Raw genomic sequence first — 24,145 nt, 5'->3', positions numbered from 1 at the left:
GTCATCTTGCGGTCTCACTTTTAATTTTGCGCTTAGACTAGTGTTTTGGGATGGAATTCTGCGTGCAGACGAGGCTGTAAAGACTCGAGACGACGGAGCCCCGCTGTCACACGATTGGCGCAGATGTCACATGACCGTGCTGTGAAGACCCGCCCTACTCTGCCTCTGATTCGCAGATTGTGGGTGGGGGAATGTGATTGGACCAAAGCAGAGTCACTCACAGACGGTGGCTCCAGTCACTAATAGTTTGATAGCCGCGGGACTGATTCTTGTGTATTTAAAAGTCAACATAGCCTTCAGGTGATCGCCATGGATAGAATCAGACATGCTTTGTTTACGCTTCTCGGCTACTGACGCATGCCTGTGACGTAAGCAGTATGCGACGAGAGCCTTGACAACCCTTTCGTCATAGTTTTATGCGGTTTGACAGTTTAGATGATAGCGCAAAGGGTTATCGTTTCTAGGAATTTGACCCAGGAAGGTGGTCTCACTTTTTTGCGGATTCTCCCCGTAAAAACGCTGTTGCCGTATAAACAAAAGGCACATCCGAAAAAATATTTTTGCGGATTCACCTGCTAGCGTTTCCGATCCATTCCATTCCTATCCTGCTTGACTTGTGGTCATTTTGTTTGTCCTTTGTATTTTGTCATCTCGTCTGTTGGTTTACTTGTTTTGTATTATATTTGTTATTGCTTGGTTGATCTTGTTGTAGATACCGTTTCGTTGTTTTAATATATATATATTTTTCTTTTCAGAAAATGTTGTGCATACATTGTATTGTGTCTAGGAGCCCCTGGAAAACAAGATGCTACATCTCAAGGGGTTATTTCTAATAAAGAATTTCAATCATCAAATACAAGCAATCCTCCAGTCACCAGCTGATTTGTGTGTGTGCTTGTATGTGCGTGTACTAAGGCTGAGCCCGAACGTTACGCTGACATTTGGACTTTAATTAATGGGTTCGAACATTTAAAAAAAAAAAATTAAGGAGGCACACGGGGTTGAGGCGATGTGAAGAGGGGCGTCCCCCACGGCGCTCGGCTCAACCAGTATGGTCTGCCGGGCTGTAGCTGGATACTATTGTCTCAACCAGAGCTCTCAACCAATGCAATAGAACAATTTTGATTGACAGGCGATTCTGCCAATCACGTCACACCGCTTGCACCCGCCTCTGCTGTTACCACCAAATTGGCAAGCGTTTATTAGTTTTTTACTTCCGGCAACGCCCCCGCCGGTGTCTCTCTGCCGTCCCCCGTTCCGAGGTAGACGGGTCTGTTGAGGAGCCGAGGCGCGCGCCTCTCTCCCCTTCCCGTCGACCAAGAGTGAATACCTGTTATTGAACGTGTAACACTAACTATATAACGTTAATGCCACAAAACGAATGCCTTAGTTTAACTAGCCCCTTACGTGACTGCGGTGTGCAAGGGCTATTGTTTATCATAAGTAGTAACTTTGATGCAGTAGCTTGTTTATTTTCTTCTGAGTGCTTTGTTTAATTACATGTTTACATGAACAGCCACCACTGTAAACAACATGTTTTTCACCAATAGACTATGCAATTCCGCCCTCCGTAGGATCTATAATAATACAATAAAAAAAAAAATTTATTAAAAATAAAAAAAAAATTAAAAACGTTCGAACATTCGTTCGATAAACCCTGGCGAACGTTCGAACCCTAAAAACAGGGTTCGGGGACAGCCTTAGCGTGTACATGCTTTTGTGTGACTGTGTCTTTGCAAGTCCAGTCCAGATGACACACTGATACATAGGGTGAAGGACCTGTGTGTCCGTGTGTCCATGTGTGTGTGTGTGTGTGTGTGTGTGTGTGTGCGTGTGCGTGCATGCATGCGTGCGTGTAAGCCATGCTGCAGTGAAGCCAATTACCACCATGCTCAGTTGTGTGGCAATAAAAGTAGCTAATCTGAAGATTAATAGAAATCATCTCCACTGAACTTTAGCGGTGGGCGACAGACTGCTGGATCTAGTTTGGCTCGAATCAGCAGTGATGGAGAAGGTTAGCCAAAGAACTGCAGCGTTCTGCAAATGATGCAGAAGGAATGAATAAATAAAGATAAAATAATGAAAAAGAGTTATAGTTTACCTTCATAAAAGCTGCTCTCAAGGTCTGCGCTGCAGATAAGTTCACTTTCTCCAGCTGTAAATAAAACGAGAACACAAATGTGAGGGCATGCAAACGCACACAGCTTGTGATTCCTGTTCTATTCTGACATTTTATTACACAGACAATATATTCAATTCATAGCCTATTTGGTGTGACAAGAGAAGATGATTGCGCTGAAAGACATTGGAAAAGCTTCCATTCTCCTCTCTAAACCGCACAAGAATGGTTATTAATGAATATAAACTAAAAGGATGACAAGTGCTCTCCTTGTACTGCTCGGATGAACGTGTGCAGAACTCTTAACTATAAAGGGAGGAGCTCTGTCTGACTGTCATACCACAGGTCTCCACAACACTGCAAGCAGCCATACCCAGTGATGAGTTGCTCATGGGACGAGGTTGCACTCCATGCAACCAAAGTTGTGTGAGCAGAAGCGCGTGCACACAGGAATGCGCTGCACTCGACTGATGTGCCAACTCGCAGGACCCACCTGGCTACTTTGCATATCAATAGCGCCGGTCGTCACGTGTTACATTCCATTCATAGAGGCTATTAGGCACTGTCTTTAGTCTGTCATTATGCAAGGTAACATTTATGCGCATGCGCGGGAGTGCGCACACGCGACCGGGAGCGCGCGTGCACGTGGCGTCATTAGCGTGCGTGGAACCAGTGGTGTTGATATGAGGAACGCAACACTGGCCATACCACAGGTCTCCACAACGCTGCAAGCAGCCATACCACTGGTCTCCACAACTCTGCAAGCAGCCATACCACAGGTCTCCACAGCGCTGCAAGCAGCCATTCCACAGGTCTCTACAGCGCTGCAAGCAGCCATTCCACAGGTCTCCACAACGCTGCAAGCAGCCATTCCACAGGTCTCTACAGCGCTGCAAGCAGCCATTCCACAGGTCTCCACAACGCTGCAAGCAGCCATTCCACAGGTCTCTACAACACTGCAAGCAGCCATACCACAAATCTCTACAGCGCTGCAAGCAGTAGGGGTGGGGGGAAAATCGATACGTAGTAGTATCGCGATACTTTGCGTGGCGATACTGTATCGATACAGGGACGCCAAGTATCGATATTTAATTATTCATAAAACTTTTTTATTTTTTAATTTTTTTTGTATAAGGAAGTTGCATTGTTCATTTCAATACCTGTAATAGTACAGTAGTCCACACACAAACACATGTGCATTCAGTTAAGTTGTAATATGACTGTAATACAAACAGTTCAGTTTGTCAGGTACATGCAACACAGATTACAGTGTTTACATCTGTCTGCTTGAGAAAATACCATGTTCTGCAATAAAAAGTATTGAAGTGAGATAGGGCTGACCCCTATTAATCGATTAGTCGACTAATCGGTCGAAAGGGGCCGTAGTCGACTGGCCAACCTCTTAGTCGAATATAATAATAAAAAAAAATAAAAAAAAGCGTGGCTAACGCTAATGGCACGCATACCAGAGGCTAACTGCTTACGAAACCAGGCACAGAAAGAGGATTTCACCCATCTAATGAACACACTATACTAGACAAATATCAAGATGTATCCATCAGTGGACCAATTGCATGCTTTTTCAGAGGACAAGAAGCCTTCAGTCGACTCCTTCAGACATTAAGCACCCCCCACAGCCCAAATGGAACGATAAAAAAATAAATAAAAATTAAATGATTATACTTTATTTTATTTTATTATAATTTTTTTTAAGTCGACAAATAGTCGACTAACGGCAAATTTTGGCCAATCCTAGTTGACCATCCAAATCCTTAGTCGGGGACAGCCCTAAAGTGAGATGAACTGAACTGAACAGACTGAACTTTATTAGATAAAACATGTTGACAAAGTTTTACTATGCAGTTGAAAAAAGGTAATAAATAAAATTTGATCCAAATTTTTTTTTTTTATTAAAGAAAAATCAGTGTATCGCGATATATTTAGTATCGCGATACCATCGTATCGTGCCACAAGTATCGCGATAGTATCGTATCGTCTCTGGCTATTCCCACCCCTAGCAAGCAGCCATACCACAGGTCTCCACAACACTGCAAGCAGCCATTCCACAAGTCTCCACAACACTGCAAGCAGCCATACTACAAGTCGCTACAACACTGCAAGCAGCCATACCACAGGTCTCCACAACACTGCAAGCAGCCATACTACAAGTCTCTACAACGCTGCAAGCAGCCATACCACAGGTCTCCACAACGCTGCAAGCAGCCATTCCACAAGTCTCCACAACACTGCAAACAGCCATACTACAAGTCTCTACAACACTGCAAGCAGCCATTCCACAGGTCTCCACAACGCTGCAAGTAGCCATTCCACAAGTCTCTACAACACTGCAAGCAGCCATACCACAGGTCTCCACAACACTGCAAGCAGCCATACCACAGGTCTCCACAACACTGCAAGCAGCCATACTACAAGTCTCTACAACGCTGCAAGCAGCCATACCACAGGTCTCCACAACGCTGCAAGCAGCCATTCCACAAGTCTCCACAACACTGCAAACAGCCATACTACAAGTCTCTACAACACTGCAAGCAGGCATTCCACAGGTCTCCACAACGCTGCAAGTAGCCATACTACAAGTCTCTACAACGCTGCAAGCAGCCATACCACAGGTCTCCACAACGCTGCAAGCAGCCATGCCACAAGTCTCTACAACGCTGCAAGCAGCCATACCACTGGTCTCTACAACACTGCAAGCAGCCATGCCACAAGTCTCTACAACGCTGCAAGCAGCCATACCACAGGTCTCCACAACACTGCAAGCAGCCATTCCACAGGTCTCCACAACACTGCGAGCAGCCATTCCACAGGTCTCCACAACACTGCAAGCAGCCATTCCACAGGTCTCCACAACACTGCGAGCAGCCATGCCACAGGTCTCCACAACACTGAGCAGCCATTCCACAGGTCTGAGTCTACAACACTGCGAGCAGCGATACAGTACCACAGGTCTCCAACAACGCACTTCGAAAATGGGCACATCCCCCGACAACACTGCAAGCAGCAATACTGGGAGCCCGTTCCGAACAGGCACTCGCTTTTGGGAAATACAATTTTAATTAAATAAATAAATAAATAATAACATTTAGTGATTGAAAACTTTTAAATCTTTTCTCAAACTAAAACTAAACAATATGTTTACAGGCCTTTTTTGTTTTTTTGTCTGGTTTATTTTTATAATTTCTTTTTACAGTCTTTCAGTTCATCTGGTTATTCTCTTGATTCGGTTGAGTTCTGATGACACTAATTTGTTTCTGTCACATAAAAATCCACTCGAGCTACAAGATCTACTCGATACAGAACTACAAAAAGTGGACACCTGGTTCAAATGCAACAAATTATCACTAAATCTCAGCAAAACAAATTTCATTGTCTTCCACTCAAATTGGATGCGCACACATCACATGTGCATAAAAATAAATGGAAAGGAGCTGTCAAGAGTGGTGTCCACAAAATTCCTGGGGGTCATCATCGATGAGTCACTCAACTTCAAATGCCACATAAAATATCTACAAACAAAACTGTCCAAATATGTTGGCTTATTCTGCAAAATACGTCATTTTCTTCCCTTGCCTGCCCTTCTCACTTTATACAAAACCCTGTTTGAACCCCTCATCAATTACTGTAACGTCATATGGTGCAACACATACCCCAGCCATCTCAAGAAACTAGAAAGCCTACAAAAGAGGGTACTACGAGTGCTGTCATGGTCCGGGTATAGAGCGCCCTCAAAGCCTCTGTTCCATCGCTTTGGTCTCCTGAGGCTCGCTGAATTTAACATTCATCAAAACGCATCAATTATGTATCAAGTTGTCAACAACATGAATCACAGACTGTCTGAGCTTGTCCCAGTCTGCCAACCACTGCACATCCACAACACAAGAAATAAGCATCTTATATCTGGCAAGAGGAGAAGGCTCAATTGTGCTAGCCTAAGCATAGCATGCAGGGGTCCACAGATCTGGAACAAGCTTGACGAAAATCTAAAAATGACTAATACCTTTAAAACCTTTAAAAAATCACTGAAAGAGGAACTGCTAAAATCATATCTCTAATTAAAATTATAACTTAGGAATAAAATTGTCTGTAATATGTATCTCTGTTATATGTCAGTTAGTAGGTAGGTGTGTAAACCTACCCACGTTGTATTGTTTTGTTTTTTGTTATTGTTTTGTTGTTTATATTCTGTTTGTATCTGTGATCAGGCTTCCTCCAAAAGCTTTAAATAGCTTCTTGGGAGACCTGGCACATGCACACAATTTGTGACATTGATATCACATGAGGATACTCGCATGTAAATGTATCGTGTGTGTGTGTGAATAAATTCATTCATTCATTCATTCATTCATTCATTCATTCATTCTTTTTCAAGCCATCTCTACCTTTTGATTGCGATTATACTTTGTGAATCTTTTTCTTGTCTCTGAAATTATATTTCACTACCGCGTCTCAGAAGCACATTGCAACATCTGTTTCCCACTATCTGAATTAGGTTTATTATAATTATGGCTCCTTTGCCGGAGTATTAGAAACCTAGCTAATTAGCAGTCAGATTTATGAGCTGGTGCTGAATTAGATGCAGCTTGCGTCCTCCGTTTCCATCTTGTGAGCTGCCCCCTATTTGCCCTTGGCACTGGGAGTCGTTTATCAGGGTTTCTGTGCAAAACATTCACAGATGCCAAAATGCAGGGCAAGACGTTATTTAAGAGATTAGGCTAAATGTGTTTAAAGACTCAGTACGGCCTAATTGGCAGCTGAAATGTCATTTATTAAAAGGCTCGTCAGGATTTGGAGGAAAGTGGATAAGCCCATTACTGGTTTATTTGAATAGATTTAAAAAGACATTTCTGATGTGTTCCGTCATAATTGGCAATGGCTTATTTGAATATGAAGTGATGATTTCGGCCAAAATGTTTGTCTGTTTTCATTATATTCTTATGGCCTCATTCCAGTGTACTAGCTTGTGCATTTGTGACGGTGTTATGGGTAATAAATTAAATTAGATTAAAATAGGTATGTGGTTCTGGTGTGAGTCTCTGCCTTGCTGGTCCGTCACGCTCCCTTCTCTAATCTACGCTCCACTCTCCTTGAATCCTTATGAATTCACTTGAACCCCAACAGACAGTATTCTCTTCTCTCAAACTATGGATACAATTTCGTAAAGGTATTGTCATCTTTTCTACATAATTTAAATGAACACAAGGATTCAATGATGACATCACTGCTGGCCGTATCATTTACTAACTGTCGAACAAAATTAACAAGTTTTTGGATGTGTGTGTGAGATTATGTGCTAAATAAATCAGCATTGTTTTTGGTGAAGTGCCCCTTTAATACAATTCAAAGTACTTCATTAACACTTTACATGTTAACAGTCCGCCCCCTGAATGCCCATCACGCCAATTAGCGTGAAATTTTTTTTATTAGCGATCTGAATTCATATTTCATCAACCGAGTCTACCGTTGGTAAACCAGCCCCACCAGGCGCTCAGATGTGAAAAAAGCGCCCCCTATCGTCTCCCAGATGGTAATGCACCCTTTTGGAATGGACTCAATGAAAATGGATTTTACTTCTCACGCATGTAACCGGAGCCGATCAGATACATTGTGGACCCTCAGAACAGCGTGTAATGTCTTTACAGTACGTAGCATTGGATCAATAAAAGGATTGATTTTTGGAATGGCGATCAGGAATTGGAATAATCTTTTTGGATACCATCTGATCTCAGGTAAGGAATCTATTTTACCAGTCTTAGGATAATCAGAGCTGTTTTCACGGAGATAGCTTTTCCTCTATGTGTGATATGGCTTTTTGACTGTGCGAGCGATCAGGAACTAAGAAAATAGATTTTCAGCTTGCGGCACCAGCGTGCATACGTACACATACTATCGATAATCTAGCGTTTATTTGAAAACGATTAATAAATAGGCAGAAAAATGACAACGTTCTAGAATATTCCAGTAAAGGGCGATTATCACAGAATATTTATATTTTCCGTGAAAACGAGGGCTTTTCAAAATGCTATAAAACAGAAATTAACCGATAAAAAAACAATCCGCTTCGACAATGTTGACTGGAAAATGAGTCATTGATAAGCGACGGGCAGATTAGACACAGCCATAATTTAAAACATAGATTAGGCGATATTAACGCTAACATTGAAGTGGTTGCTGGGCATTCAAGGGGGTAAAAAGGAAAACACGGCCGGCTCTGAAAGTATTAAAGCACAAAGGCAACAACTTCAGTTCACCGCTGGTGAGTCACTGCTGTCTGAGAGCGATACTTTCGATACTTTTCCTCAAAATCTGGGAAAAACTCTCAGATGTCATTATTGTTCTTTATTTTAAAACACAACAATGACAAGAATTAAATTAAATTAAATTAAAAGCAATGGCATTCAAAATGCTGGAGAACTTTTTTTGCACTCAAAACAGTTGCTGTACAAGGTTTCTGAACCCAGCTTTCTCAACTGTATATATATTGGATCTTGGTCCACACAGATGAACTCTGCGACTGCCCTGTTGATCCTTTTATCATCTTTGGACTCATTTGTGTACTTAATATGCTGCAAAAAAAAGCTGGGAGGTTAGGTTGCTTCTGAGTGGGGGAGTCACTCTGTGAGCCAAATGCAGCAGACTTCTGTAGTTAAAAAAAATTCAAGGGGTAGAAAAAGTATGGTTGTATTATTATACATTTGTCATAGCAGAGGGCCTAATTAATTTGAGATACCATAAGTTACATAGAAAACATTTTGATGAGTGAGACTGATTATAGCCTTATCATAATTCTAGAACTAGGTTATGTCATATTGTAGGCTGTTTAATGAAAATAAAATAGATTTCCGTTGTCTTTATACAGTATGTATGAACCATTAATGGGCAATTGTCAAATGTCTCTGTATAAATCACGTTTGTGACTAAGCCATAGAGATGAGATGCATGTGTGCATAAATTAATTTCTGTTGTGGGTAGGCAACAAACAGGGGATGCTGTGTTTACTAGCTTTCAGCACGGCAGTTTAGGCTGTGTATAGCTTATTATTAGGCTTTTCAATTTATTTTCTATTCTTGCGAATAGCATTGTGGACATTTTCTAATGCTCGTATAAGGAACTGTAGTCACGAGAGCTAGCATAGCCCACCCAACGAACGTTGGCACCAACGACACGACCACAGCACCGATGGGAGCCACCGCAGCACGCAACGTCAGCCACCACAACCATCTGCAATCGCAGCGAGGATCTCCACCGACCAACGTCAGCCACCACAACCATCGACAATCGCAGCGAGGATCTCCACCGACCAACGTCAGCCACCACAACCAGAACCATAGCTCGCTAGCTATACAAGCCAACGTTAGCAGAGTCCACTCCACGCAAAATGCGCTAGCCAGCCAACGCCAATCAACAAAGATCCCCACTGCGACTGCCGATGGTTATGATAACTAACGTTATGTGCTACAGTAGCGCTCCTATCAGTACTGTAGTCATGCCACCGATGCAAACACTCGCCGGACGAGCCATGCCAGCTCCCGTCTCAACTAGAGTTTGTTGTTCTTCATTCCAGAAGGTTGCTTCCGGTAAACTAGCGCAACGTCACCACTGACAGCAGCGCTGTGCTCCCCAATAGGAAGGCATTCGCATGCATAAATGAATAAATATATATATTTTTTTTAAAGTACAGTTTTTTACCAAACGCAGTATAGTATCATTTTGAACACTCTAGTACCGCGGTACTATACTAATACCGGTATACCGTGCAACCCTAATCACGAGTATAGTCGGGTTTTAATCATTATAATATGTTGTGAAGGATCAGATTAAACCGAATATGTATATTTATTTATATATATATATTTAATTGTATTTGTATATCGTTTGATATCCCCTGTATATTCCTTGTACAATATGCATTGAATATCCCTTTAGTCTACTAAACAGCCCATAATAGGGCTGGGCGATATGGCCTAAATATGATATCACGATATTTTCTGACCTTTCGGCGATACACGATACACATCACGATGTTTTTCTTTTTTACCCCAAACAATTCATTATGAGGCTTACCAAAACAGTATTTGAGTTTGCAAGCTAACATTAAAGACAAAATAAAATACCCATGCATTTAGCATTTTTATATTAGATTTAGATTATTAGATTATATATTGCATATGAGATATTATATGATTTAGATATGAAATATGATGAATTGAAAATGGGGGACCCTGATGTAAACAAGACTAAAGTCTTTCTCTGGTCTGCATCCCCTTAACAATTGTATGTATTGAGCTGTACTGTACTGTACCCATTCTGCAATATGTTAAAGTTTTAAATCAATCAATCAATAAATAAATAAATAAATAGCATTTTAGCATTTTTATGAAACTACTGTATATATGTATGTCTCTAAATGTTTTGATGAATTGAAAATGGAGGACCCTTATGTAAAAAAGCCGAAAGTCTTTTTCTGGTCTTCATCCTCCTGTACTGTATTGTACCCATTCTGCAACCTTTTAATTAGAGATGTTCCGATACCATTTTTCCCTTTCCGATCCGATTCCGATACCTAAGCTTTGGGTATCGGCCGATACCGATATTTATCCGATACCAGTGCATAAAAAAATAAAAAATAAAAAATATTATATAAATTATATATATATTTTTTTTTTCGGATACTGTTATACTGTGTTTTAGTAATAACTAGAAAGTAATGGTATTTATTCAACAACAGGTGATTGTATAGATTTGTATTAGTATCATTAATCAATGAGTATGGGCTACAGCACTGCAGATATACCCTACTCCAATGATCCACACGGACATTAAACGGTGTTGCACTCGCTACTCAGTGGCTCTGCAGATATACCCTATTCAGTCTGTAAGCTAGTGGCAGATAGAACGTTCATGTTGTGATTTTTGATGCAAAATAAATATTCAACATTCTCTTTTGAAACTCCGCCTCAGACTCTTATCCTTTGGCACTTGCTGTACTTTGCTTGCAGGTCTGCAACCATTATTGCTGGATTATGCACCAACTTTAGACACGGTAACGTTATCAAGCTAAGCTAACTGACCTAGCTCGTCTTCCCGCATTGACATTTGATAACGTTAGTAATAGTCAGCTAACGCTAGTCCGTAGCTACTTAACTTAAATACAATTCACCGTGGGTGCATTATTGTTGATAGACGGTCACGGACAGTGTTAGGTCCTGGAGAAAGGACAGGCGATCATCTGATTTGATGTAACGTTAAAGCTGATGTTGTTCCAACTAGCTATCTTTCCAGCTAATGCTATCATAACACCAGCCAAACACATCCCGATTCCCGTCCGAGCTCCCCGTCACACCGCACTGTCGGGGACAATGGAATTTAAGAAAGTGTATCTGCTGTTAAAATGACACAGCATCACACTTTAAAACATGTTCATTTTATAATCCTCACTCTCCGCAGGACTCGGCAGGAGATAAATTACATCATGGGATCGGAGGCTAGAATTTACGTGTACTCGCCGATACCGATACCAGCATTTTAGGCAGTATCGGCGGCATTTCCGATACTGGTATCGGTATCGGAACAACTCTACTTTTAATACAGTTTTCATTCATTCAATGGGGGACCCTGATGGAAACAAGACAAACGTCTTTCTCAGGTCTGCATCCCCTTAACAATTGTATGTATTGAGCCGTACTGTATTGTACCCATTCTGCAATCTGTTAAATAAAGTTTTCATTCATTCATTCATTCATTCATTCATTCTGACGGAAACATAATCATTTTGATTGACAGTCGAGTCTGCCAATGACGTCACACCGCTTGCACCCGCCCTGCTGTTCTTAGCACCAATCGGCAAGCGTTATTATTTTTTGACTTCCTGAATGTCCCGTGTGCTGAACAACGTCAACAAAGCTACTATAACGTTAGCTCCCCGCGGCCGTCGAGTAGGAGACCAGTGCTTCACAGGATGACTAAATGAGGCATAATGATTTTACTACAACGAATGTTATAATAAAAGCCTTTCCATACATCGGTCTGATTGAAAACTTTATTAACAGACCGCGGAATGGGCATATCTCAGCACAGGCTGAGATATGAACGAGTAACGTGTGGACAGATTGACGCGACACAATCCTCTTGGGCAAAACATCACGATATCCACGATACGTTGAAAAAGTGTATCGTTAATGAACTGTACCCGATATTTATATAATATCGTCATATCGCCCAGCCCTAGCCCATAATAGTTTCATTCTACCATTGGACGAGAACCTGGCGCCAGGTTGCCATACCCCTAGGTCCAAGTTCAATCGTGCCGCCTAACATGTCGTGGCAAGCCCCGGTTCCGCGCAGGAATATGTCGGGCGAAATACGAATGGTACTATTTGTTCATAGCGCATATATATATGGCGCAAGTAAAGTAGAACTTTCTTTTAGTCCAGTTCTTTACCCTCCAACAGAGTGACAGACGCAAAGCCTCCCCACGACGCACGTGCGGTGTAGTAAGGCCTACTTGGCCCAGAATAGGCATTGAGATTAGATTAATCTGTAGATTAATAGTTGAATAGTCATAGTTTGGCACTATACCGTCGAGTTGGACGTATTCTATTAAGCTAATAATAGTCTATTTATGTATGGTGCATCGTTCGGTTAGAGTTCTAAAGTTATCAGTACCCCCATCGTTCCTGACGTTATCTGGACGCTTAACCAGGCTGGTCAGACCCCTAGTGGTGATTGCATCCGAGGAGCTCCGGGCCAAGAGCGACTGGACCTGTATATTGGATTACTCTACCCGGACGACGGCGAGCCTTCCACGGCTTGGATTATGCTTTGTGTGCTTTGATTATTCCATGGATAAAGGCCAACACTGCGGAGTGTTGGAACTACCCCCCGGAGAGGACTCCAGGTGAGACGGCGCTCGACACCAGTGAGGTCGCCTCACGTCTCTCCGTTGTGGACCGGCAGCTACCGTCCACAGAGGGTCCAGCTGTATTCGTCTGCGGACTGAGGTTCTGTGGGCACCGTGTCCAAGACTTTGGATTCTCCCAAGACACCGTCGGCCAGATGGGATACCGCCAGCGGCTTCTCTAACCCCCCCCTCCTACTGTCTTACAACCAGCGGGACCCCCCCCCCCCTTAGTGTATCCAGCTATAATCATTTAAGTACCATCGCTATCGTTTCCTAAATATTCCAGGTTGTATACTTACTCCCTGCGTAACCAGAGATTGGACATTCAATGTTGATTTACCTACGAATACTCATTTGCCATAAAAGTGCATATTTCATATTTCAAATCATAAATGTAATTAAGTGATCGTTGTATACACCTTTTGCTGTATTAAACCTTCGATTTGGTACATTTGTGTGGATTCGTTTCATCAGGTGGGAAAGTGTTCATCATACTTATATCTTGTACTGGGTGGCCAGAAGTTAAAGTACATGAGGTAGTGGTATTAAATATCATATCTAACAATACAGTCAGGGAATTGTACCCCTCAGTTACAATTGATCCTTCGAGCCGGAGGGTAACTAGTGTAATATTAATATAGTGTTATTAATATCGAAATGGCCTATGAACACTCCACGAAACGATCCTCCTAACCTAGAACGCCCGCGGCGCAGACGACAGACACCTCAGTACTTAGAGGCTTACACTGTCAGTCAACTACCTAGCCTTCGACAAACGGTAAACGCGGTAAAAGTAGAAAGTAAAATTATGTCTGACCTTAACGACCAGGTTTCCCCGACCACAGAGGCCATAGTAGGTCCTAATGTAACTGACCAAGCTCACGGTGGGGACCAGGAGGGAATTGACATGCCTTTACCCCCCGCCACTACCCAAGAAGTAGTCCCCGACCAGCCCCGGGAGGAAGACAACCCTACAGAGAGAGAACTCTGCACGGAAGAAGAGGAGGAGAGCGCCGAGGAAATAGAGCTCCAGGACTCCCCAACGAGTACCCCCAGGAGCGGCTCACGCAGGAGCAGCTCACCTCCACAACCGCCTTCCCCCAGAGAAGCGGCGAGGATGCTACAACAGGCGTTCCTCGTCCGCCTGACAGCCTCTACTGAACGCGACCGTCTCCAAGCACAGGCGCTTAGCGAGCACGAACATTTTACTATTGAAAGAGAACGCCTCCAAGCGCAGCGACGGAGCGAAGAAGAGCGCATACGCCGGGAGATGAGACGCCGGGAGATGAGACGCCTTCAGACGGAAATTAATATGGTAAGAGACCGGGCAGCAGCAGAGCGCGCCGCCGCCGCAGCAGAGCGCGCCGCCGCCGAAGCCCAGCGCGTCGCTGACTATGCCCAAAGAGAAGCAGAGCGCGCCTCCGCCGAAGCCCAGCGCGCCGCTGACTATGCCCAAAGAGAAGCAGAGCGCAACATCGATCTCATCCAGCGCCAAGACGAGCGCGACACACTACAAGCCGAGCGCGACAAGTTAATGGCGCAGCTAAGGAAGCGGCTGATGATCCCCAGGGCAACACCCTCTCCCTCCACCAGGGGTTCAAGGAACTCGTCGAGACAACAGTCAAGAGCAGCGCCTCCTAAACGAGCAAGCGACCCTGAACTTGACCAACAGACAAAGCCTATACCCCCCGCAGACCCCCTTCCCAGACCGGTCCAAGCGAGACCCAGCTACAAGGAAGGAGCGGCATACACTGCGGAGAAGCAAGATAAACGATTACAGGATCTGGAAGATCTGATAGAGGAAGAAGAGGGAGAGGAGGAGAACCAAGCCCGACGACAGCACAGTACTCCACCGGACCAGGAGGTCCCATACAGTCCAGGCTATAACCCCGCGGCGCTGCGCTACAGACCCCCGACTCTATTCACGGGTGAGCACGACGCACGACCAGCCCCGAGGAATAGCACCTGGACCAGCTGGCTATGGTGCCCTGCCGGTACCAGCCCACAGAGAGACCAAGAGGACCCAGCAGCAGATGAAGAGGTCCAACACAGTGTGAAGAACAGTTTCTACGTGGACAACTGTTTACAAAGCGTTTCGACTCAAGAAGAAGCCGAGGCTCTCCTAATCAAGTTACGCGCCTCCCTGATCAAAGGCGGCTTTGATCTCAGGCAGTGGGCCAGCAGTGACCCGCACGTATTGCGCAGCCTCTCCTCCGCGGACAAGGCTGCCAGCAGCGAGACCTGGATGGCGACAATCCCAGGAGAAGCCCAAGAAATGACACTAGGACTAGTCTGGCGCTTCAAAACAGACTCGCTCCACTATAGACACAAACCCTTGGCTCCAGAGCAGGGAAGGTCGGCGGCGATACCGACCACCAGACGGAGTGTGTACAGAACACTCGCCAGACAATATGACCCGTTGGGATGTATTCTACCTTACACCACCAGGGCAAAGATGATTGTACGAGCACTATGGGACAAGGACCAGGGCTGGGACGACCCAATACCCGCACACCTTGCCTCAACATGGAGAGAGTGGGAGACGGAACTCCGCTCACTCCCAGGTGTCAATATACGCCGCAGCTACTTCCCATCCACAGTGAGGCCAGAGACATGCGAGATTGAGCTACACGTCTTCAGCGACGCCTCCGAAGTAGCCTACGGATCGGTGGCCTACTTGCGTGCCCAAGAGATGGGAGGAAAGATACACACTGCTTTCATCCTGGCCCGCTCAAGAATAGCCCCACGTAAGCAACAATCTATCCCACGTCTAGAGCTCTGCGCAGCCCTCGCAGGAGCGCATCTAGCCACGTTAATCCAACGTGAACTCACCATCCCGGTGCATAGAACAATCTTATGGTCAGATTCCACGACAGTACTCACATGGATCAAGTCTGATTCATGCAGATACAAAGTCTTCGTGGGAGTCAGAGTCACCGAGATCCAAGAGTTAACAGAAGAAGCAAGCTGGCGGTATGTGGACACCAAACACAACCCAGCTGACGTCATCACCCGGGGAATGTCTCTGGATGACCTAACCCGTCGCAACATCTACAGTGACGGACCAGCATTCCTCAAGCTCCCGGAAGGAGATTGGCCTACGCCCACCCAGAGGGAAGCAAGTAACGAGGAGGCTGAGAACAAGAAACCTATGTTCTGTGGACTGAGCACTGTCGCCTCCACAGACCCCAACATAGATGACTGCATTACCCTAGAGAGTGCGCAACAAAGAACATTCCTGCGGCACCACCCAGAGATTCAGTCCACCACTGACATGTCAGCAGCTGACTACGAAGAAGCAGAACTTCTTCTACTACAACGAGCCCAGAGAGACTCGTTCCCCGATGAGCTAGACTGTCTACAGGGAGGAAACCCCGTCCCATCAGACAGCAGACTGATTCACCTGGCACCAGAGAGTGACGCCCATAATCTCATCAGAGTGGGTGGTCGCCTGCGGAGAGCCCCCGATCTACCAGATGACATTAAGTACCCGATCGTCTTGAACAGTCGACACAAGGTCACAGAGCTGATCATAAAGAAATACGACGAGGATGTACACCACGCAGGAGCAGAGAGAGTCTTCGCGGAGATCAGACGTCGTTATTGGATATTGCAAGGGAGAGAAGCAGTACGGCGCTTCCAGCGAACCTGTCTAGACTGCCGTAAGTGGCGCGCGCAGCCCAGCATACCACGGATGGCTGACTTACCCCCGTCGCCTCCGAATCGGCGACAAGCCATTCCACTCCACAGGCATGGACTGCTTTGGCCCGTTGTATATAAAGAGAGGAAGAGGCACAGAGAAGCGGTGGGGTATTGTATTCAAATGCATGACCACCAGAGCGATACATATCGAGCTCCTTCCGACCATGAGCACAGACTCATTCCTTATGGCCTTCCGGAGATTCACATCACGGAAAGGAAAACCGTCTACATTGTTGTCTGATCACGGGACCAACTTCAAAGGCGGAGAAAGAGAGCTGAGAGAGAGCTTCCAAGCTATGGGCCCAGAACTTAAGACCCACCTCGCTCCAGCCCAGATTGACTTCCAGTTTAATCCCCCGAACGCACCCCACTTCGGTGGAACCTGGGAACGAGAAGTACGTTCTATAAAGACAGCCCTGTACGCCGTACTTGGAGCCCAGACTGTGGCGGAGGAAGTCCTAATGACAGTCCTCACGGAGATCGAGGGAGTATTGAACTCAAAGCCCCTCGGTTACGTCTCCAGTGATGTAGCAGATGTCGACCCAGTCACCCCCAACACACTCCTAATGGGGCGGCTGGACCCCGCGCTACCCCAGACAATGTACAGGCCTGAAGAAGCGAACGGCCGAAGAATGTGGAGGTACAGCCAAGTACTAGCTGACAAGTTTTGGAGCAGCTTCCTACTTCACTACCTACCGTCTCTACAGACCCGCCAGAAGTGGGTAAAAGAGAGAGACAATTTGACAGAAGGAACAGTCGTCATGATTATTGACCAGTCACTACCCAGAGCTATGTGGCCGGCTGGCCGCGTAAGCAAAGTGATCACCGGTGCCGATGGCAAGGTCCGAGCAGCTGAAGTACTCGTCCAAGGGCGCACTTACACACGTCCCGTGGCGAGGCTCATAGAACTGCCCCGACTCCCAGATACTATCGATGATGACCATGACCCCATGACTTTGTGAGTTGACTGACCCTTACAGCGGACCTTGAGTGGTAGACAGTGCGGTTAATCTGTCTCTGCTTAGCTAATTAGGTGGGACTAATTAGGGGGCGGCTGTTGTGAAGGATCAGATTAAACCGAATATGTATATTTATTTATATATATATATTTAATTGTATTTGTATATCGTTTGATATCCCCTGTATATTCCTTGTACAATATGCATTGAATATCCCTTTAGTCTACTAAACAGCCCATAATAGTTTCATTCTACCATTGGACGAGAACCTGGCGCCAGGTTGCCATACCCCTAGGTCCAAGTTCAATCGTGCCGCCTAACATGTCGTGGCAAGCCCCGGTTCCGCGCAGGAATATGTCGGGCGAAATACGAATGGTACTATTTGTTCATAGCGCATATATATATATGGCGCAAGTAAAGTAGAACTTTCTTTTAGTCCAGTTCTTTACCCTCCAACAGAGTGACAGACGCAAAGCCTCCCCACGACGCACGTGCGGTGTAGTAAGGCCTACTTGGCCCAGAATAGGCATTGAGATATCGTGTAGATTAATAGTTGAATAGTCATAGTTTGGCACTATACCGTCGAGTTGGACGTATTCTATTAAGCTAATAATAGTCTATTTATGTATGGTGCATCGTTCGGTTAGAGTTTTAAAGTTATCAGTACCCCCATCGTTCCTGACGTTATCTGGACGCTTAACCAGGCTGGTCAGACCCCTAGTGGTGATTGCATCCGAGGAGCTCCGGGCCAAGAGCGACTGGACCTGTATATTGGATTACTCTACCCGGACGACGGCGAGCCTTCCACGGCTTGGATTATGCTTTGTGTGCTTTGATTATTCCATGGATAAAGGCCAACACTGCGGCGTGTTGGAACTACCCCCCGGAGAGGACTCCAGGTGAGACGGCGCTCGACACCAGTGAGGTCGCCTCACGTCTCTCCGTTGTGGACCGGCAGCTACCGTCCACAGAGGGTCCAGCTGTATTCGTCTGCGGACTGAGGTTCTGTGGGCACCGTGTCCAAGACTTTGGATTCTCCCAAGACACCGTCGGCCAGATGGGATACCGCCAGCGGCTTCTCTAACCCCCCCCCTCCTACTGTCTTACAACCAGCGGGACCCCCCCCCCCCCCCTTAGTGTATCCAGCTATAATCATTTAAGTACCATCGCTATCGTTTCCTAAATATTCCAGGTTGTATACTTACTCTCTGCGTAACCAGAGATTGGACATTCAATGTTGATTTACCTACGAATACTCATTTGCCATAAAAGTGCATATTTCATATTTCAAATCATAAATGTAATTAAGTGATCGTTGTATACACCTTTTGCTGTATTAAACCTTCGATTTGGTACATTTGTGTGGATTCGTTTCATCAGGTGGGAAAGTGTTCATCATACTTATATCTTGTACTGGGTGGCCAGAAGTTAAAGTACATGAGGTAGTGGTATTAAATATCACATCTAACAATACAGTCAGGGAATTGTACCCCTCAGTTACATAATACATTTATTTTATTAGCGATATCCATTCATTTTCATCCATCCAGCCTGATGTTATCGTTGGGAATGGGTATGAGCTCGCAAAAGGGCAAATACTGCCGCCTACGCCTTCCAGCTGGTATTGCACCCCATTGGGAATGGTATAGTTTATTTTCTGGGACGATCAGAGTCGTGCGATGGCATGGACATGTAACCACGCCCGCCCGCCCATAACGGTCGGTAATGTGGTACGGACCTCCACGAGCAGTATTTGGAATGGCGATCAGATAATTGGATTATTTCTTTTGCATTACATCAGATACAAGGTAAGAACACTATATATAAATTTGATCGTTGATCTGATATTTATTTTTACCCCGATCGACGCTGTCCCTGTGTGTGTATGTGTGGCTGTGTGCCGTTGGTGGCAGGAACGTTTGCTAGTCGAAAGGACTGGACACACACAGGGACAAGTTAAACATCAATCAATTCATTTAATACAACACAGGTAGTTTGAGCTGCCTCCGACCTCACCACGGGGCTATTATATTATATACGGCTTTGAGCTCTCTCTCTCTCCTGCCGAGTAAGATCTGCAGCTCTTCCTCCTTTGCGCCGCAGTCTCTCTCTCTCCTATCCGTTGGAAACTAGTGTCAGCTCAAAAGCAATTTAGTAAATAGTATCCCCATGGCTGGTGTTGAGCTGTAACCAGCCAGCTAGCACTGATGCTATTCAAATGCTATCAACATTAGCTAAATAGCTAACCAACTAAATACAATAGAAAGTGGTATCCTGAGGTAACGTTAAATACAGACAACAAACATTTTGCTAGTCGAAATGACACAGGGACAAGTTAAACATCAATCAATTACTTTAATACAACACAGGTAGTTTGAGCCGCGGTCTCTCTCTCTCTCCACTCCTTTGGAAAACTAACGTTAAGTTAGCTCAAGTTATTGAAAACAACGACAACACTTCCGGTCGGGGGTTTTCAAAATAAAAGAGCGATGTCTAAAACAGGAAAGACATTTATTTTGTAAATTTGTGGCACGCACTTATTATCTTGAGACATTTTTGTTTTTATGGAAACCTTTTTTTAAATGAAAACGAAATGAAAACGAAAAAGATCAAAATGGTTTTCGTCTGGACAAGGCCTAAGACTTCCGGTCTGGGTTTTTCTAAATAAAACAATGTCTGCTACTTCCCATTTACTCCAGCACCTGCTTCATGCAGGAAGATCTGCTTTCATTGGTCTACGCTGCCACCTGGAGGAGACAGTGAGCGCACCTTTCTAGTTTCCTTTTTTCCTATTCATCACTAAATAATCATCATTTAATCACTATGACAACAGTCACCGTCCATGAGCGTCATGTATTCTCTTGTCGTTAGGTGTCATGATGTGTGCGTTACTGTTTACGTTGGTCTTTTGGTTTGGTGACACTTTGGTCTAGGGAGAAGAGCTTAACCCTTTCACTGCCACACTACCAAACGGTTAACCCTTTCACTGCGACAACACACAGAAGGTTAACCCTTTCACTGCCACACGACAGCCGGTTAACCTTTTCACTGCCACATGACAGAAGGTTAACCCTTTACTATCACACAACCCAGTGAAAGGGTTAATGAACAAAAGGTATCGTTAGAAGGTCATTGACAACAGTGTTAAGACCTGAAAGGCGAAATGTGCCCAGGGTCAGTGTGATGTCAGTGTGATATCAGTGTGATGTCATTATAGGGTCATTGTCCATAGTATTCCATTACATTACCGCAGACAACACTGGTAGGCAAAAACAACAGGTGATGCTCATTAACCCTCAGATCTACCAACCCCTTGTTGGGGGGGGGGGGGGTCTTCAGGTGGTTTTGTGGCAAGCGACATTGTTGATTGATAAATGAGGACCTGCAATGTCTGCATCTGCCACTTTATTTTGTCCCCGTCTTGCCGGTTTTGATGTAGAATTTGATGTAACATCTGTGTCATTTGTAACACTGTTTTGGATTCTACATATTTCCTTCTTTTCTTTTGATAAAGGATGGTATTTTTTTTCTTTTTTACATAGAATATAAAACAAAACATGACAGCACATAATACAGGAATAATAATAATAATAATAATAATAATAATAATAATAATAATAATAATAATAATAATAATAATAATAATAATAATAATAATAATAATAATAATAATAATAATAATAATAATAATAAACAGAACAACACCGACAATAATAATAACAATAATGACAATAGAATAACAGTAAAATAACTCAAATAAAAAATTATAAAATACAGAACATAAAAAAGAAAACAAATCATCACAAACACCACAAAATACATTAGACATTTCATCCCCCACTCCCACCCAGATATCATGCCAGTCAAACTCAAGAGTCTAATTCTGGGATGTCCCCTCGCCAGACTGTATCCAAAGAAATCTTTTTATATGTAGATTTGATTAAGAGTGCATCAAATTCTGAGACCAAACCTCTTGAGGTTGTTCTGTGCCGGATAAGTTTAATAAAAGGGTGTGGGTGTAATGCTTGGGCCCATGGTACCCCATGCACCTTGAGCGCCGACCTTAGTTGCAAGTAGACGAAGAATGATACACCGGGGAGTGGGGAGATCATAAAAATCTCGTAGGTCCTGAAACGCTTGAAGGCCGTTTATGATGACATCCCCTCCTCTCCCATTGGGGAATATTAACAGGTTGGTGCCCAACAAGTAGATGTTGTAGGGGTGTAAAAGGTACACGTATCCGTACCGAACCGATTCAGTGTGTACCGTACCGTACCGAACGGCTGTGTAGTGTACAGAACGAATACAACGGTAAGTTAACCACTAACGACCGCCCACCGGGGGCTGTTTTTTTCACAATCTAATATAAGTAGGGGTGTAACGGTACACAGAAGCCACGGTTCGGTACGTACCGCGGTATTGGGGGTCACGGTTCGGTACGATTTCGGTACAACAGAAAGAAATATAATATAATTTTTTTATTATTATAATTTTTTTTATAATAATTTATAATTATTATTATATATTTGATAATTATTATTATTATTATTATTATTATTATTATTAAATATAATAATTTTCTATAGGCTTGCCGTGGTAGTCAGTGATACTGGTGTCATTCTGTGTTCAGGCATCCACTGAATAAATTAATTGCCTACTGTCCCTTTAACAACTTATCCTTGCTAAGTTTCAGTTTCACTTCTAGAGAGAATTTTACTTCACAAGACTGAATACTAGAGAAGAGATGACATGTTACAACAATGGCAGAGGATTATTTGGATTTAAACACAGTAGCAGTTAAACTGGAGAGGAGCTCAGTATGTACGTTTCTTTTTTTTATTTGATCAGCTCTGCCTGAGAGTCCGGCGGGGGAGAATGTTGGTGTGTGTTGGCGACGCGTGTGTGTGTCTTTCCATTGGCTTCATTTGGTTGACATTATTGGGCGAACAAGAAAACGAAAGAAAACTGTAAAATTGTAATGACCCTGCAGCAGTTCCAATGTAAATGTGCCTTCTGAAGTCGGACTCGGTGTGCCGCGCGCTGTTCTCACACGGACACGGAACCCGCGAGTGCCTGCATGCGCGACTGGTGTGTGTGCGCTGTGAGGCGTATTCTTCGTATGGCTGCACGTACTGCACCGTGACGGCCGTACCGTAAATTCGCGGGACGAATACATGTACCGTTACACCCCTAAATATAAGTAGGGCTGCAGGATTAGTCGACATAAAAATTCATCGAGGCGGAATTTGTGTCGATGCGTCGTATAAAAAGTAAACAGAGAGCCGGTAACGTTCATTCAAAACTGTGCAAATGCACTACAGGAAGTGCGGGGGCAGTATCATTTCCCTTGTCTGCCATGACTGCATTCTGTGTACTAACGACAGAAGAAGAAAGCAGTGATACACGAGCAAGCACCCTGGGACCGTGATCAGGGCTGTACGCTAAGCTTTTTCACTAGGGGCACACTTGCCCCTAAATGAGAAATTTAGGGGCAAAGAATATTTTTTAGGGGCAAATTTTTTTATAAAAATTCTACCATTATTAAAAAAATATGTTCCTCCTGCCTCATTACTGTGGTCGTTTTATTTAACATTTAAGTGCATTTGTTTTCAGGTTTGTATCTTTTATAATGAACCAACTGAGAAAGTGTGTAAATCACTAATAGAACAAAAAGAACAAACTGTGTGTGTGTCAGGGCTGTACGCTAAGCTTTTTCACTAGGGGCACACTTGCCCCTAAATGAGAAATTTAGGGGCAAAAAAAATTTTTTAGGGGCAAATTTTTTAATAACAATTTTACCATTATTAAAAAAAATATGTTCCTCCTGCCTCATTACTGTGGTCCTTTTATTTAACATTTAAGTGCGTTTGTTTTCAGGTTTGTATCTTTTATAATGAACCAACTGAGAGTGTGTAAATCACTAATAGAACAAAAACAACAAACTGTGTGTGTGTGTGCGCGCGCGCTTGTGTAGTGCTCCTTGAATGAGATCATCACAACACACACACACCATTAATCAGGAGGAGAAGAAACTCTGCATACATTTGTTTCACAATGAAAAGTGCTTTAGAAATCAAATGAATTATTATTATTGTAAATAACCTCATGAAAGGTTTATTATTTGTATGGGTAATTACCTGCTTCATATTTGTGATGTTACTGGTTTCAGTGTGTGCCTAAAGTGATCAATGTGTTGGGCCGTTTATAGAGATCTATGCCAATTAATGTTTATGTATATCCGGGACTTTTTTTATATAAGAATTGAGAGGTATTTGTATATATGACCTTTATTTTGAAAACTGTTGCAACGCAACCTTATTTACATTTGCGCTTTTGACAGTGAAATGTTCAGTCCAACTTAGCTCGAAGGAAAGACTAATAAAAAAGGTTTAATTGACCCGTATGAGGCTCTTACGGTAGGACTTTGATTGTTTATAGAAGTGGAAT

The 24,145-nt window shown here is 43.9% G+C and overlaps 1 protein-coding gene across 1 annotated transcript in view; it reads right to left on the bottom strand.

Moving 5' to 3' along the window:
- LOC311227007 (programmed cell death protein 10-A-like) overlaps positions 1–24,145 on the bottom strand; it is a 66,562-nt gene that overhangs the window by 14,067 nt on the left and 28,350 nt on the right. The window contains exon 3 of the mRNA XM_084312502.1: positions 2,102–2,155. Coding sequence (XP_084168628.1) covers positions 2,102–2,155 — 54 coding nt within the window. The remainder of the gene's footprint in view (positions 1–2,101; positions 2,156–24,145) is intronic.

This window comes from Notolepis coatsorum, assembly GCF_963971535.1.
Source record: "Notolepis coatsorum genome assembly, chromosome: 1".
Classification (NCBI taxonomy): Eukaryota; Metazoa; Chordata; class Actinopteri; order Aulopiformes; family Paralepididae; genus Notolepis; species Notolepis coatsorum.
This window is presented reverse-complemented; position numbering and strand designations above follow the sequence as displayed.